The 15,624-nt window shown below is 51.6% G+C and overlaps 1 protein-coding gene across 3 annotated transcripts in view; it reads right to left on the bottom strand.

Moving 5' to 3' along the window:
- Positions 1-2,556, bottom strand: part of UNC5A (unc-5 netrin receptor A) — a 62,060-nt gene extending 59,504 nt beyond the window's left edge. Inside the window, exon 1 of one of the 3 annotated variants that reach the window (XM_060635117.3) lies at positions 2,044-2,556. In XM_060635117.3, coding sequence (XP_060491100.1) covers positions 2,044-2,113 — 70 coding nt within the window. In that variant the 5' untranslated portion in view covers positions 2,114-2,556. The remainder of the gene's footprint in view (positions 1-2,043) is intronic. The other 2 variants (XM_060635116.3, XM_060635118.3) reach the window with 2 other exon arrangements.
- Between the last annotated feature and the right edge of the window lie 13,068 nt (positions 2,557-15,624).

Below are 15,624 nucleotides of genomic sequence, written 5' to 3'. Positions count from 1 at the left end.
GAGCTGGGGTCATCTCAGGGCCAGCCTGCCTGGGCACGTGTGCCCAGAGCCTGTGGGGGACAGCAGTAAGGGGCCCCAGATAAGAAGAAGGGCCCCTGCATGCCGTTCAGAGGCTCCTCCCACAGGCCCGAGAGTTCATGCCCAGAGGCAGCCTCTGCTCCAGGGCAGCCCTGCGGCACGAGTGCCCACCTGCCAGCTCCCTGGGCAACCATGGACCAGGCCCCAACAGGTGCCCCACCAACCAGGGATGCGGTTCCCCAACTCTATGACCTTCTGAGAAATCCATGCGGCACCCCCCAGGCTGAGGCACCCTGACTCACCAGCACCCATCACCCCCTTATCGACACATGCTCACCTGTGCAACTGCTCACAACGACCACACACATGTGCAGGAGGCCAGCCGTCACACAAGCTCATCTGGCCACACACATACCAATGCCATAGACACTGCCAGCCCTCATCGTCACCGGGGCACACATGCCAACCCACAGCCTTCACACGTGCTCAGGCATGACCACACAGCCCTCTGACACACAGCCGACTTGGTAAACATTTCCCGGGCACCTACTCGGTATCTGGCAACACCTCCCCTGTGTGAGGAGCATGAACACCCCCAGTTTACCATGACCAGCTCACCAACCCTGCACTCCCCTGAGGGTTGCACACACGATCCGAACACGGATATATGTGCAATAGGAACACACACCAGCAGTAGTGCAGCCTCCTGGCTCGGTCAGGATTAAAAGGGGAGGTCATGGGGCAGAAGGGTTTGTTAAAGTGAGGATTTAGGGGGGACAATGGGGTGTTGGAAAAGGGATGGGATAGAGTAGAGGGAAGACTGAGGGGGCAGAGTGGGGAGGGCAGCCAGGCAGAATGGGTGCAGGATGTGCAACACAGAGACCCTTTAAAGAAACAGCCATCAGCCTCAATCATGGGGCTGGTGTAAGCTCTCACTCATTGATCTCTAATCAGTCTGGCTTCGTACCTCAGGAACCCCAAAGCTCCCTTCTGACATCTAGGATTAACAATGGCCTGGCCAGGGTAGGAGGCATCCCCCAGGTTCTCAGAGCGGCAGGAATCAAGAATTGCTAGGGTGCACCCCATGTCCCCTTGATCACACAAATGACCCCCCGCCCCCCCCCCCCCTACACACATAAGCTCAGCTCTGCTAAGTGCATGGATGGTGGGGAGGAGAGATCAGGAGGCCCTAACAACTCAGCCTAGGTGGAAGCTCAGGGAGAGCAGACAAAGGATGCAGGGGAACTCCCCCCACCCCAAGGGAGGTGGGCTGAGAGCCTAGTTACCAAGCAGGTTAGGATGGCCAACGGGACATTGAGGGAGGAGGAAGGGCGGTGCAAGGAAAGGGAGAAGGGAAAGCGGCAGCGGCCCCACCATACATAACTCTGGCCCCCACGCACCGAGGAGGCTGGGAGCCACAGCCCTGGCCAGGGGCCGCGGGCCTTTGACTGTGCAGGCTGTAAGGGCTGGGGGCTGGTGTATGCGCCTCCACGCCTGAGTGTGTGCGTGTGCGAGCGTGTGGCGGGGACAGAGGAGGACACTGTGTTCTGGACGTGGGCAGAGGCCAGTTGCCAAGTGGGAATTGTGAGTAGCTGTTTGGGTCAGATGCTACCGGGAAGAGGTATCTTAAGCCCCCTCCTCAATTTCCTGGGCACTGGGATGTGGTCAAAACCTCTATCTATGACTCTCAGAGTCAGGCTCCCCCGGGCGTTGATTCAAACCCTCGACTCTGCTCTGGGGCCGGGCAACCAGCAAACTTCCCCCGCCCGGAGGCGTGGAGCGTTTACACTCGCCAGCCCCGCGCGCTGACAGCTGCTCCAGCACTTGGCAGAACCCAGGCTTCCGGGGAAGCGCGCGGGGAAGCTGCGCAGCAGCGAGAGGCGGCCCCCGCGTCCCGCCTCGCAAAGTTTGGCCTCCGGGGGCTTCCAGACGGGTCCGGCCGCGCGGGTCAGGGACCCCCCATAGCAAAGAGCGTTCGCGCGCACAATCCCCCGCAAGCCTCCCCAGAGCGCGCGCGTGACTCACCCGTGCCGTGGAGCCAGGCGGCGAGGACTATGCCCAGGAGCGCTGGCCACAGGCCGGGCCGGACGGCCATGACCGCGGGCGGGCGAGCTGGCCGGCCGGGCGCGGGGCCCCGCGGGCGGGAGGGCGGCTTTCAGCGCCTCAGCCCAGAGCCCCAGCCCGGGGCGCCCTCGGGGCCCATGCCAGCGGACTGCGCTGCCTTGGGGCGGCCGGCTGCGGGGCGCACGCGGCGCGTGGCTCCCCTGGGCACCGGGAGCACAGCAATGCAGCCGGGGCGGAGCGCAGCGCCAGCCGCGCCGCGCACCGAGCCAGCCGCCGCGCGGAGCCCGCAGCCGGGGAGCGGGCCGGCGGGCGCCGCAAAACCCGGACTGGAGCAGCGGAGCGGGGCGGCGGCAGGGCGGGGCGGGGGAAGGAAGGAGGGGCCCGGCCGCCCCACGCCGCGCGCTTGGGCCACCCCCAGCTCCGGGGATCCCTCCCGGCGTTGCCCGAGGCTCCCCCGGGGAGGGGTTGGGGTGGTGGGCGGGGAGGCCTCCCACCGCCCCGCGCGGTCTCCAGGGACAAGGCCTGGAGTCTGAAACCCGGAGTGGATCAGTTGTCCGGATCCGGGCTCTCCCAGACCCGCCAGCCTGCGCACAGGTGGCCCGGGAGGGGCCCAGGGCTGCGGCGACCCCGGCGCGGCGCCAGCCTGCAGAAAACGGCTTGGGGCAGGGGTGGTCGGGGCAGGTTCCGCTGCAGTCCTCTCCCCCACCCCACCCCACCCCACTCCCCGCCTCCCAGCCGCGCTCCGAGGCCGTCTGCGTGCCGCGGTACGCCACCAGCCCGCGGCTTGGATAAGGGACTGCGGGAGAGCGCTCTGCCCCGGCCCTCGCGTAGAGGTGCTCGGGCAAGCCAGACTCAGGGCCACCTGCAGTCCCAGCCATGTAGCTTGGTGGACTCCAGCGTGACCCAAGATTTCTCTAACCCCGTGGCGCCCTTCGCCTAAGGAAAACAACCCCAGGACACAGCGTATCTGGGCGCGCGGTGTTTGCGCCCTGAGCTAGCACCGCGCCAGAGACGTGGGCGTGAAGGACTGGGCAGGGCTTTGGGAGCCACGGAGACCCCGGTGTAGGATCTAGGCACCTCTCCACCTTCTAGCTCTGTGACCTTGGGCAAGTCACGTTGTCTCCAGCAATGACCGCTGCTGGAGTCTCCTGCTCCCCACCCCCATTCCCTAATCTGGTTAAAGTAAACAGAGGGTTGCCTTGAAGGAGAAAGGAAATGACAAATGCGCAACATACACACAGGACGAATGGTCAGAAAAAGAGAGGGTCCGACTCTGGGAGGGATGAGAAGGGTGGCGGCAAGGTCGCAAAGTAAGCCTCCTACAGGGGCCAGTCAATAATTTAAATTGGTGCTGCACGCTGGGTGATGTAAGAATGGTCTTCCCTTCCACAAAGAGATATGAGCTCTCCTCTATTTCTTGAAACCACGAGGCCCTCTCTCGGTCTGTCTTTTGTTTCCCACTTTTGATAGAGAAGGGTTATGAGAAATGTTTTCCTTTTCTCTTAACTAGTGTAAGAAACATCAGCCAATGTCCAGATACTCATGCATGGATACTGGGCTTCAGCACCAAGGAGGCAATGGCAGTACTGGAGACGAGACATCAGATCCAATGGAAAGGTGCAGCTGGCTCTTCTACTCTAGGTCCCAACTGAGGGTGTTGGAATTGGGGCCCAGCATGGCCCTATCTTTCAAATTATCAAGAGAAGCCATTGGATGCAAAATCTTCTGATTTAAAATTTTTAACTAAAAAATATATATTTTTTTAACCTCATGTGAGCCCAGGTGAAAATGTCTGCAAATGTCCAACAGCTTCCGGTTTTTGAACTCCGCTTTAGGGATTGCTTGTATGTATGCTGTGTCTACTTGATCTACCCAACTGGAGTGTGTGTGTGTGTGTGTGTGTGTGTGTGTGTGTGTGTGTGTTGTGGGGAGCAATGTGTGCTCAGGCCCCTCCCTCTGACACTATGCCCCACCCTGCTTCAAGGGAAGAGGTGGATGGAAGAGGTGAAACCTTAGGAGGACTGTCATTTGGGGCACCTGGTGTAAGAGAGGTGATTAGGAACTGGGTTTGGGCACTAAATGGGGAGGATGAAGGACTGAAACTGGGGTCTGGGATATAAGAGGATATCATAATGGTGAGTGCTGCACTCTGCTCTGTCCTTGCCTACGTTAATAATTTGCTCCTCACATTCAATCCTATTAAATAAACATTATCATCTTCATTATACAGTAACGGTAACTGAGATTTTGGGAAGGGAAGTGCCTGAAGCCCAGGGCCAACGTATTCAGTGTTTGCAGGGCTAGCTGAGATTGGGCCTAAGGGAGGCTGACTTCAATGTCCATGCTCCTTACATTTCCTCTTCCTACAGTTTCTGCTCTGGGATTAGAATTTGGGAATAAGGTTTGGGGAACAAGAAAAGAAAGGGTCTCCTTCTCTTTTCAGTTTGGTGGCTGTGTTCACTTCTCTGGCCTTCTTTCTTCAGCCAGAATAGTATGGTCTGTAACAGGGTAGACTAGGTTATGTCATGGTAACAAACAGTCCCCAAATATCAGTGGCTTCAGCCAACAAAGGTTCATTTCTCATTTGTTCTTCATGGGTCTACTGCTCCAGATCATCCTCAATTGAGGACCCAGGCTGACAAAACAGCCACTCTCTGGAACATCGTTGGTCAGTGAGGTGGGAAAAGAGAGGTCTGGAGGTAATCAGTGGCTCAGCCCTGAAATGACATGTGTCACTTCCACTGACAATTCATTGGCCAGAGCTGGCCCCATAGCCCCATACAAAAGGGCCAAGAAATATAGTTCTCCTACATGCCAACAGCTGAAATGTGAGGAAAGCAGCATTAATGATGACCGCTGCCTCCAAGCTCAGCATGATCTGGCCCCTGCCTACTTCTGCAACTCTGCCTAGGCCTTAGCCATGGTCACCTCCCTTCTGTTTCTCCAGCATCCAAGTTCATCCCCACCTCTGGACCTTCCCACTTGCTTTTATTCCTGGAACACTATGTCCCCAGATCTTCACATGGTTTGTTCCTTTTAGTCACTCAGGCCTCAGCTCAGCCATCCCCTTCCAGTTGGTACTCAGGGCATATCAGGAAAAGGAGCAGGGATGCCCTTGAGGAGATGGTGAGTTAATTGTCTCACCTGAATTCTGCTTAAGAATCTAGGTGGGAGGACTGCCAGGAAGTGCTTGTCTCAGGCTCAAAGGTAGATGGTCAGATAGGAGGACTCCTAACATCTTTAACCTTCATTGCCTTTGAGCCCCAGACTCAAAGGGAGGGAGCAGCAAAACCCTTCCTAGGATAGACTCTCCAACTAGTGTCTGTAGTCCTATCCAGTGACCATGCATGGGTTTCACCTCCAACCATTCTGCTGGCTAGGAATTTCTTCTCCTTAGGCAGCAGGAATCTGCCCCTCATTGGATTCACCTTTTGGGGCCTCATCAAACCTGTCTGCTCCTTCTTCATTTCTGTTATTCAGAAGACTCTTCTTTTTTACTTCAGATGACAAAGTCTGGGTCTATCCTGAATTTAGACCCAAATAGTCTTTAGACCCTTTAGACCAAATAGTTCTGCTTCTGTTACTGGAATAGCAACAGAGCTCTGGGTCTCTGTCCTTGCCACCTTGGCCCCCTACTGTAAGTGCTTTCCACCAAGGCTGCTCCTCTGAAGGCATCTCTTAAAGGAAATTGGCACATCTCCTGCCTGCATGGCCTGATGCATTAGCAGGGTCCCAATCAGTTATTGGTCAGTGACATCACACTGTTAATGCCCACTGGATTGGAGGGGAGGGGCTCTGAACCCATGGTGAGGCCATCAATGACTTGGAGATGTGCCAGAATCCCCTATGGTGCTGGTTAAAATACACATCTCCAGGCCCTGCCCTATCCTGATTCTAATTTAGTATGTCTGGGGAAGTGTCTAGGAATCTCTGCTTTTCCCACCCACTCCATCCCCAACCAGCTATTTCTACTGGTGCCAGTGGTCTGAAGATTGCACTTTGAGGAACACTGCCCCATGTCTTTTCATAGGTGCTGCCACCAGCTGGATGTTCCCCATCTACCCTTGCACCACTGGCTTTCTGAATTTAAGTGCAGAGACTTCAGTTCATTCCAATTCTATTCCATTGTATTACATCTAATCCCTTTATCCTATATGGAGCCCTCTCAGGTTGAGGAAGCTGTCAGGCAGGGTACTTGCTATTTTCTTCAGCTTCCTGTCATTCCCAGATAAGATTGGGAAGTCATGTATACTTTCAACCAAGTCCTTGCTAAACAGGATGCTGAGAGCAGGACCAAGGAGAGAGTCTAGTGGCTCCCCACTTCAGACTATCTTGCAAGTTGCACCAGGGCAATAAATCAGTATCTCTTTCATTCACTCAGGAAACCTCTGACCACACCATCTTTCAGCTAACATCTCACTGCTGCACCCACAAAATAAACAGAAAGACCCTACAGAACCCCAGATTCATGAGCCTCCAGCTTTATCCTACTCTACCAGGCCAATGACTAAAACAAGAAATTAGTTCAGCAGGCCGGACTTGCTCTTGGTGACCCCATGTTGGCCCTTGATAGTCTAGTCCCTGCCTTGATCCAAGCATCCATATTTGCCCACTGCTCAGCATCTAGCTTCTGTCTTCTAGAAGCAGCAGCTTCCTGTCTTTCCTTTGAGAAATCACCCTTCCTCACCATTGGTGTGTGAGATTCATGTGGGGCCACCCCACCCCAGTTCCAGAGGATGACACATGCTTCAGGTCTACCTACTCAGCAACCACTATTCCTTGAACCACAGTGATTCATTTAGAGATGGGCATATGGCCTGAACAAAGGGCTCAGGCTCTTTTCTGGGATTTTTGTTAGAACTAAGAAGAGAAAGAGTTTCTTTTCTTGCTGAACTTGGAGCAGAAAAGAAGAGACACTGGAGCTGCCACCATGTGAGGAGAACATACCTGAGACTGAAGCCTGGGTAGGGAAAAGCAGAGCCTGGAAAAGAGAGACACTGAATACTGATTCATCACTTAAGGCCCTTAGATCCAGCTGCTCCTGAAGCTGCCAGATATACCCCTGGTTTTTCAGTTACATGAGCCAATAGATTCCTCTGTTTGTTGTTTAAGACCATTTGTTTTTTTGTCATTTGCACCTTTAAAAATGATACATAATCATCTTTTATAAAAATATTTTCTTGAACCTTGCCCAAGATGGAATAAGCATTTATTAGTGCCTACTGTTTGCAAGGCTTAATACCACCCAACTGGGGAAATTGCAGCCTGTGGGAGAAGACATAGTCTTCCCAGTTGTAAGTTAGGGTGGAATGAGCCAGGTCATAAGACAAGTGATGAATGGGGTGGGGGGGTGGTTAAAAGGGAAAGAGGACTAGAAACAAGCCCCTTCAGATGACCTTCAGCAATATCTGGACCAGTCCCTTTCTCACACAGAACCCCAACACCCACACATCCCTGAATCTAACACACACACACACACACACACACACACACACACACACACACACACCATGCCAGCACTGTCTTTCCTAACTCAAATGCACTTCCCAAACCCAAATCACACACATGTGCATGCCCAGCAACTGAACATAATCAATAAAAACACATTTCCTGTCTATACTTACATACATGTAAAAACACTTCCACATATCCCCACTTCTTTCCTGCACAGACTATTGTACTCTCCATGCTGCCCTATGCTATTGAGAACTCTCTGCCTGGGCCTCTCCTGTGCCTGACCACAGGAATGGAGATCTCCTTGCCTTGGGTCCTTCAGGACCAAGGACAGTGCCCAATATTTCTTGAGATCTCACCTTGTGTCTAGCACAGGACTCAGATCCTTAGCTGGTTTATCTTTTTCAATTCTCACAAACCTTTATGAAATGGATGCTATTATCATCCCCATTGTATAGATACAAAAACTGAAGCACAGAGAGGGGATGTACCTTGACTAAAACCACTCAGCTTGTAAGAGATGGGGCAGGATTAAACCTAGAAGGTGCCCCCAAAATGTTTGCTGAGTGACTGAAAGAATGTGCAGTTTAACAAATGGTTTTATTAGAGACACATACTCCTATGAGGTATGTTCTATCACACACATACAACACACATACACACATGTACTCAGAAACACACACACAGAAACACACACACACCCAGACACAACATTTCCAGCTCCATGAGCTCCATGGTATCTCAGATTCTGAGGTTTCCCTGGCTACATAGCCCCCATTTCTGGTTTCCCCACTGGGCACTCTCAGGCAGGTTTGGTAGTGAGATGTTCCCTGCTGAGGGGCCTGTTGAAAAGGAGAGGGCGGGGAATCATCAGGAAGGGGCAGGAGGAGCTGAGGAGGGGGAGGAGGATGGGATTGGACCAAGCGGAAGCCTGGCACTGTGCCCTCTGCAGATGACCTGATGAGCATTTTGCAGAGTTAATTTCATTAGCGTCTCTGGGAGATGAACAATTAGCAAGATGCTCTGATGCCTTTAAAAGCTTAAGAGAGGGAGAAGGATGCCTTCTTGGCTTCCCCACCAAGCCACAGTGCCCCTCCTCCTCACTCTCTCTCCATGCTCCCTCCATCATGCTCCCCCCATCTCCCATCCACCATCATCCCATCTTCCCCTTTCCTCTCATCATACCATCACAGAGTCATTTCTACCCGCCATCCTACCCCAGGAACTCCACCCCACTCGGCCCCACTCCTTGGCCACCACGATGGCCCCTCTCTCCCTTTTCCAGGCTCCCACCTGCCCCTTGAAAAGCCCTATGCTGGACCACTGCCCACAGTGCATCAATTGGTCCCCCGTGTTTTGATCACTTAGACACCCAGGGCTGGGGTTTGGCACTGGTCCAGGCCTCCAAAGTAGCACAGCTATTCTTTGGCACCCACAGAGGGCACGGCCAGGTAGGAGGTCTCTTTTTTTATTGATTTTGCTACCAGGTCCTTGGCAACTCCCAGACAGGGTTCTAACCCTTGATAGCTTGGAGCTCCCATTCCAATTCTAGGGCTTCTCTGGTGGATAGGGCTGAAGTAAGCTTCTGCCTCCTCTCCCAGTGCCTGGCATATTGAATTTCCAGGCCTGGGGGGAGGTTGGGGCTCTCAGAAGGGAGGCCCAGGTTACTGTGGGGATCATCCATAGCTCCATTGAACAGATGGAAAATGGGACTCCAGACACCTTGGATCAGTGTTTGTTCTAGATCCCAGCTGCATGATCCGGTCTTGGGGACCCACTCCTTATTTTGCCTTATGAAAGTCCTAGACCTGTGTGAGGAGTTCTGGCCCAGCTGCCAGCCTCCCCCAGCTTCATTTGGGGAGACCTGGGGAAGTCTTATATAGGAAGGTCCTGCTGGCCAGGACTCCAGCCTTTGTGAGTTGAGATTCCAAGCTCTCTAGGACTAGATGGGGGCTCCAGACAGACCTCCTCTCAGAGTAGATGATCCCTGATGGTTCTAAACTCCCTTTAATCCCTAGCCCACAGTCAGGGCATCAGAATTCCCTGGGAGCTTACTAAAATCTGGATTCCTGGACTCCTTCTCCGATCTACTACAGGATCTCCAGGTGGGGCCTCAAATCTGCATTTTTAGAGGTTTCTACCTGGACCCTTGAGACTGGGAACCTTGTCCCACAACATCAGGGGTCACAGACCTCTGGAGCCAGAAATTCTTGCTCTGTATCATTAATTCTCAATGGGGGCAGTATGACCCCCAAGGGGGTGGAGATTTTTCTATGGGGGTGGTGGTAGGTGAAAAAAATGGACGCTTTCTCTATATAAAGCATAAATCTATGTACAGTACATAAAGAGATATATGATGTATCTGTGGTATACAATTTCAGAGAGGGCGTGATTAGGAAAAAAATATCTACAAAGGCTCCTTATGGGGGTGATAGTGAAAAACAGGTTGAGAAACTGCTCACTACTGTAAGATTCTAAGAAGCATAAAAGCATAACACACACCTCACACTCCACATCCTGACACGTACACACATACCCAGGGACACACACACATACACACACACACACCAACACACCCTACACACAAATGCACTGAAAGTCTTCTCTCACACATATGCAAATACACACACTCCTGTCTTCACCCTCCCACACAGACATCAGGAGGCTCCAATAACACTGCATTAGTGAAGAGAAGACTAGGTTAGGATTTTAATAAGCTTTCAAATAAATAAATATATAAAAGCCCCTTTACCAGAGCCTCTATGCTTCTTATTAATGTGACATCTCTGGCCTCACGCTTCTTGAGAACAGAGGAGCCATGTGGTCCTCTTCATGAATGTAGGCGTTTTTCTGAGATGGTGCACGTTCTGTTCATGGCTATGAAGGAGAATGTGTACCTGTGTGTGGTGTGCTAAATGTGGGGGCTTGTGGGTGATGGGTCAGAAAGGAGTGTGTGTGTGTGTGTGTGCATGTGCACATGAGGGTGATTCTGGAGTCACGGTCAATTTCCAGAGAATTCAGTCTCTAAATTCTCTCTGTTCATCATTGTACTACTTACCTTTGCTAATACATAGTGCATAATCCATAAATATGTGCTGAATAAATGAATGTAATTTTACAAGGCATCTTGATCTCTGTTCTCTTAATTAAACCTCATGTCCTAGGGATCACTGTGCTCAATTTATAGATGAGGAAACTGCGGCTCGGGAATTTAAGGCAGCACCACCATCCAGTAAGTGCTAGATGAACACAAGACTTCTGGTCCCCAGGCTACCCTGAAGACACTTGGGAGACCCAAGTAGGGTGGCCCAGGCTGACTTCTCTGTCTCATTTCACCCAGGATCACTTGCAGGAGGGCTGCTGAAGAGGGGCCATGTTGGAACCCAGCACCCACAGCAAGACCCCCCCCCCAAAAGGTTCCTAACAATCCCTGCCTGATTTTCACTCCCATCCTCCCTGGTTCCACCAGACCCCAGGACCTCAGGGCCCACTGCCTCAGTCCCTTGAGGACTAGCCGAAGCTAACACAGAGCAGATGGGCGATGTTCACCCAGCGTGGCAATCGTGACTCAATCCCTCGGGGGTTGGTACATACTGTGTGCCAAGGTTAATTAAACCGGTAATTAGAAGGAGAGATGCTTAATCTATCTGGTTAATAAAATAACCCCCCTTGCATAAGCGTACAGGCGCTGTCACTTGGCCAGTGGAAGTGGAGATGCTGCAGCCCTGATATTATGGGATCAGTCCAGCAGCATGCTCCCCACTCCAACTGGCATTGGCTTCCCACCCTCTCTGCTCCTCAAGTCCTGGAACCGATTTCTGGGTCCGTCACAGCCACCTCCGGGGGGAATCTTGAAGGATCAAGTCTAGGAAGGCATCCAGGGGTGCCCAGTCCCAGGGAAGCTCAAAGGTTAACGGCAGCACCTGCAGGGAACACTGCCCAGGCAAGAGTCCTGGGGTGGTGGCCCAGCTCACCTCCTCTGCCAGCCGGGATTCTCTTGTGTCCTTTTGTGACCCTTCATGCCACTTTCTTTAAGAGCTATGTCTGACCCTCACACTCCAAATTACATCTTTGGCGAATATCTTTAAAAATTAATTTTTAATTTTACATGTAAAACATGAGCACCTTATTATTGTAAAAATTTTAAAAAAGACTGCAAATAACCTCACCGCAGATCTCAGGGATTTGTTTTTAAGGAGGAAGCCACTGGAAACCACTGTGTAGCCTTCTGGGCCTTTCCCTGCATGTATACAGGTATGTCTATTGATGTAATTAGACATAGTTTCACTTGATTTTTGACTTTTTACAACATGGTATCTTACTGTATGCTTCCTTCTGCAGTGTGCTTTTCTCCACCCTGCCCCCCAGCAGTGATGTGGAGACTTGATGTTTTCTTCAGTTAGATTTCACAGAGATGGAATTTTCCAGATACGGAGAGAAGCCTCCCTTGTCCTCAGGACCTCATGCTAAGAATGGCCTGACACCTACATCAAGGCATCCCTTGAATATGGGCTCTCAGCCCAGTGGGTCCACCTTGCTCCCCACAGGCCCATTGACCACTCCCTGTCTGCCTAATGTTCCCCTGGACCCTTTTTCCCTCAGCAATTAGAGTGAGCCAAAGTCACAGCAGTGCCCCTTACCTCCTTCAGCCTCTGTCTCTGAGACACAAGGGCAGCTCAAAGAAGACTGTCTGCATGTAAGGCCTCCACAGATTCACATGCCAACCCACAGACTCCCCAGCTTAGGAGCTGGGTCCTCAAAGAGACTGGCCACCTGCCATTTCCCATTTCCCAGAACAGCTCTGGAGGAGCAGGACCTGAATGACACCCCTCCCTGGGGGACTGATGTGAGGACAAAGGTGCTCAGCTCACCTGCATGGCTTGCCAGGCAAAAGGGGTGGCCAGCCTCTCTCCCAACTCCTGGTAACAGCCATAGGCAGGCCCAGCTGATGGGCACATCAGGTGGCAGACAAGGGCAGAGGTGTGCCCATGCAGAGGAAAGGGTTTTATTAACCTCCTAATGATCGGTTTAATGGGCGTTGAAGTCAGGTGAATTCAGCGACTAGAGCAGGTGGCACTGAAGCCACAGTGCATGATTTGGTGTGAAGCGGGGAGACTAAAGGGTCTTTAGCTACCAGAGCTCCAAGTCAGGTCCTAGTCTAAAAGGGCAACAGGACACACTTTTTTTTAAGGGCAAGAAACAAGTTAGAGAGTGTTGGCAGGACCAGACAGGGTATGGGCTCAGTCCACTCTCCATCCATTCATCCACTCATTCATCACCCATTCACCCATCCACTCACCCATCCACTCACTCATCCATTTGCCCATCTACCCATCCACCTACCCACCCATCCGCTCATCTACCCACCAACCCACCCATCCATTCACCCATCCACTGACCCACTTATCCATCTATCTGCCCACACAGTTACCCATCCTCCCACCCACCCACCCATCCACCAACCATCCATCCATCCTTATATTCATTCATTCAACAAGTATTTATTGACCACCTACTCTATGCCAGGCCCTGTGCTGTGTGTAGACAATGTTTACACACAGTTACAGGTAACTGTACTTACCTACAGTTGTAGGCAAGAGAACAACTGGCAATAAATAAGCAAACAAAGCAACAAGATAATTCCAGATGATGAAGAATATAAAATAGGCGAAGTGAGAGAGAGTGAAGGAGAAAAGGTGTGGTGGATATCAATACAAAAGTGTGGCCAGGGGAAGTCTCTCAGAGCATGATGTTTCAGCCAAGACCTGAGTAATGAGAAACTGGGGGAAAAGTGTTTGAGGCAGAGGGAACAGCAAGTGCAAAACATCTGAAAAGGAAACAAGCTTGGTGCATTTGCATAAGCAAAGGAAAGGTGGTGTGGCTGGGGCAGGAGGGAGTGGTGGGAAAGGATGAAGAGGATGGAATCTGAGAGGTAGGCAGGGACAGGATCATAAGGACCCTTGAGGCAGAGGAAGGGAATCTAGACTATTCCAAGGAAAGCCAGTGGAGGGTTTAGGCAGGGGAGTGACATGATGTGATCTGCTTTTAAAGTTCATTCTTCTGGCTGCTTTGTAGTGATGACTATAAGGGGGGGAGGGGGTGCTAATGATTTCTAGGCCCCTTTCAATTCCAAAATCCTATTGTTCCCTGCCCCTCTTCCATTCTAACCTGTTAAGGATAATCTCTAACATTTGAAGAGTGTTTCACCATTTACAAATCATATTCATGGAACCATTCTGTTTAGCTCTCATGCAGTTTCATTCAGCATTTTCCCAAGGAAGTGGCTCCTCTGAGCCCCTGAAGAGCAGCCCCAGAGTGGAGTCTCCTGGGACCTGGAGCCCTAAAGAGTGCTGCTCTGCAATGCCAGCTGCAGGGTAAGAATATCTCTGTTGGTCTTGCTGTGAACTTCTCTTATGTGCCATCCAGGCTCCCAGGCCCTCTTCTGGTAGCAGCACCCCCATTGTCCTTTGGAAGCCTCTACCACCACCACTCACAGTCTCTGCGGTTCAGATGAAACCAATCCCACCTCTGGCTCCAGGGATGGGAGTCAAGAGTTTCCCAGTCTCCTGGCTTCCATCATGGTTGGTTCATAAGGGACATCTAATTTATATGAGAATCAATCTTGGGTCTTAAGCTGGGGCTTATATAGGAGAAGTTCCCTTTCAGGTGCGGTTGGTCACCTGTCAGCCTGGGGGCCTGGAATGGCTGATGGCCACACACTGACGAGAGCCTACCTAAGAAGGAAGGCCCTACAGAAGAGAGCTAACAAGGAGACAAGCAGAGAGGCTTATTCTCCTGGAGCATCTTGATCCAGCCAAGCTTAAAGCCAACATCCCCCATCTCAAGGCCTTTTTAATTGTAAGTGCTCTTTTGAGTTTGAGTCAGTTTGAGGTGGATTTCTGACCCCAAATGAGTCCTCATCATGCACATTTTAACAACCCTTGAAGGTTTATGAAAACACTCTTACACGCAGGGCTTAGTTCATTCTTAGAGCAACTCTCAGAGGTGAGCATTATTATCTCCATTCCATAGAGGAGGACAAGTAGGCTGAAAGTTGTGTTGTGTTGCTGGATGCAGGACTAGTACTCAGATCCAAGTCCTTAGTCATTTGTGTCCTGGAGGGCGAGTACAAGACTGCCATGCATAGGCCTCCACCATTTCTGTCATGAGCCAGACATGACTCATGTCACCCTTCCTTTGTCTACCAAGGAGCAGGACCCACTTTTCTGGCTTCTCTTTCCTAGCCACTGCCCTCTTTGGACTGGGGTCCTTGGAAGCCTGCTGCCCATGATTCCTATCTTCTGCCAGTTCAAACAGTCAAGGCCCTTTTGGGAAAGCTACAGTGAGTGACTCAAGGGACACAGACTAGGCCCTAAGACATTCCTCCAACCAGCTGAGAAGCCACGTGCCACAAAGGAGAAATTTTGGACACATGATTAATACTCGAGTCTCAACTATTTCATCTGTAAATGGGGTTAGTAGTACACTAGCTTCAGGTGATCAACATTAAGTGAGGCAAACTGAGCAAAGCCCTGGGTAAAATGAGCATTGGCATCGTGGGCTCCTTGCAGGTCTCTGTGGTCCTGGCCCCTCAAAATCGTGCCTGTCCTCTGACCACATAACTCTGTTCTGTTCAGTTTCTTGGACATGTGCTTCTCACCCTGGGGACACTTGGCTTTTTCCTCTGTGATTCACTCATTTCACTGAGGGAATATTTATTAAATGCCTACTGTGCTCCAGGTTCTGCTCCAAACAGTGAGAAACAGCAGTGAACAAAACAAGAGCCTGCATTCTTTAGGGCAGACACAGACTAAAAACATACAGAGGAAATATTTTCTATATGCTGCACAGTAAGCAAATGAACAAAACCCAGGGAGATGTGATAGTGCCCAGAGGAAGGAGGGGGACACGAATTGGAATGGTGTAAGGCCATCTGAGACCTAGATGATGAGAAGAATTCAAGAACTGGCAGCTAAGTCAAGAACTGGCAGCTGGAGTGTCCTAGGCAGAGAGTATGGCAAGTGCAAAGGCCCTGAGGTAGAGCCAGGTTAGAGGAACAATAAGGATGGTGTGGATGGAGAGCTTTGA

This window comes from Panthera onca, chromosome A1, assembly GCF_046562875.1.
Source record: "Panthera onca isolate mPanOnc1 chromosome A1, mPanOnc1 haplotype 2, whole genome shotgun sequence".
In the NCBI taxonomy this organism is placed as follows: Eukaryota; Metazoa; Chordata; class Mammalia; order Carnivora; family Felidae; genus Panthera; species Panthera onca.
Note: the sequence above shows the minus strand (reverse complement) of the source record. Positions and strands in the feature narration are given on the sequence as shown.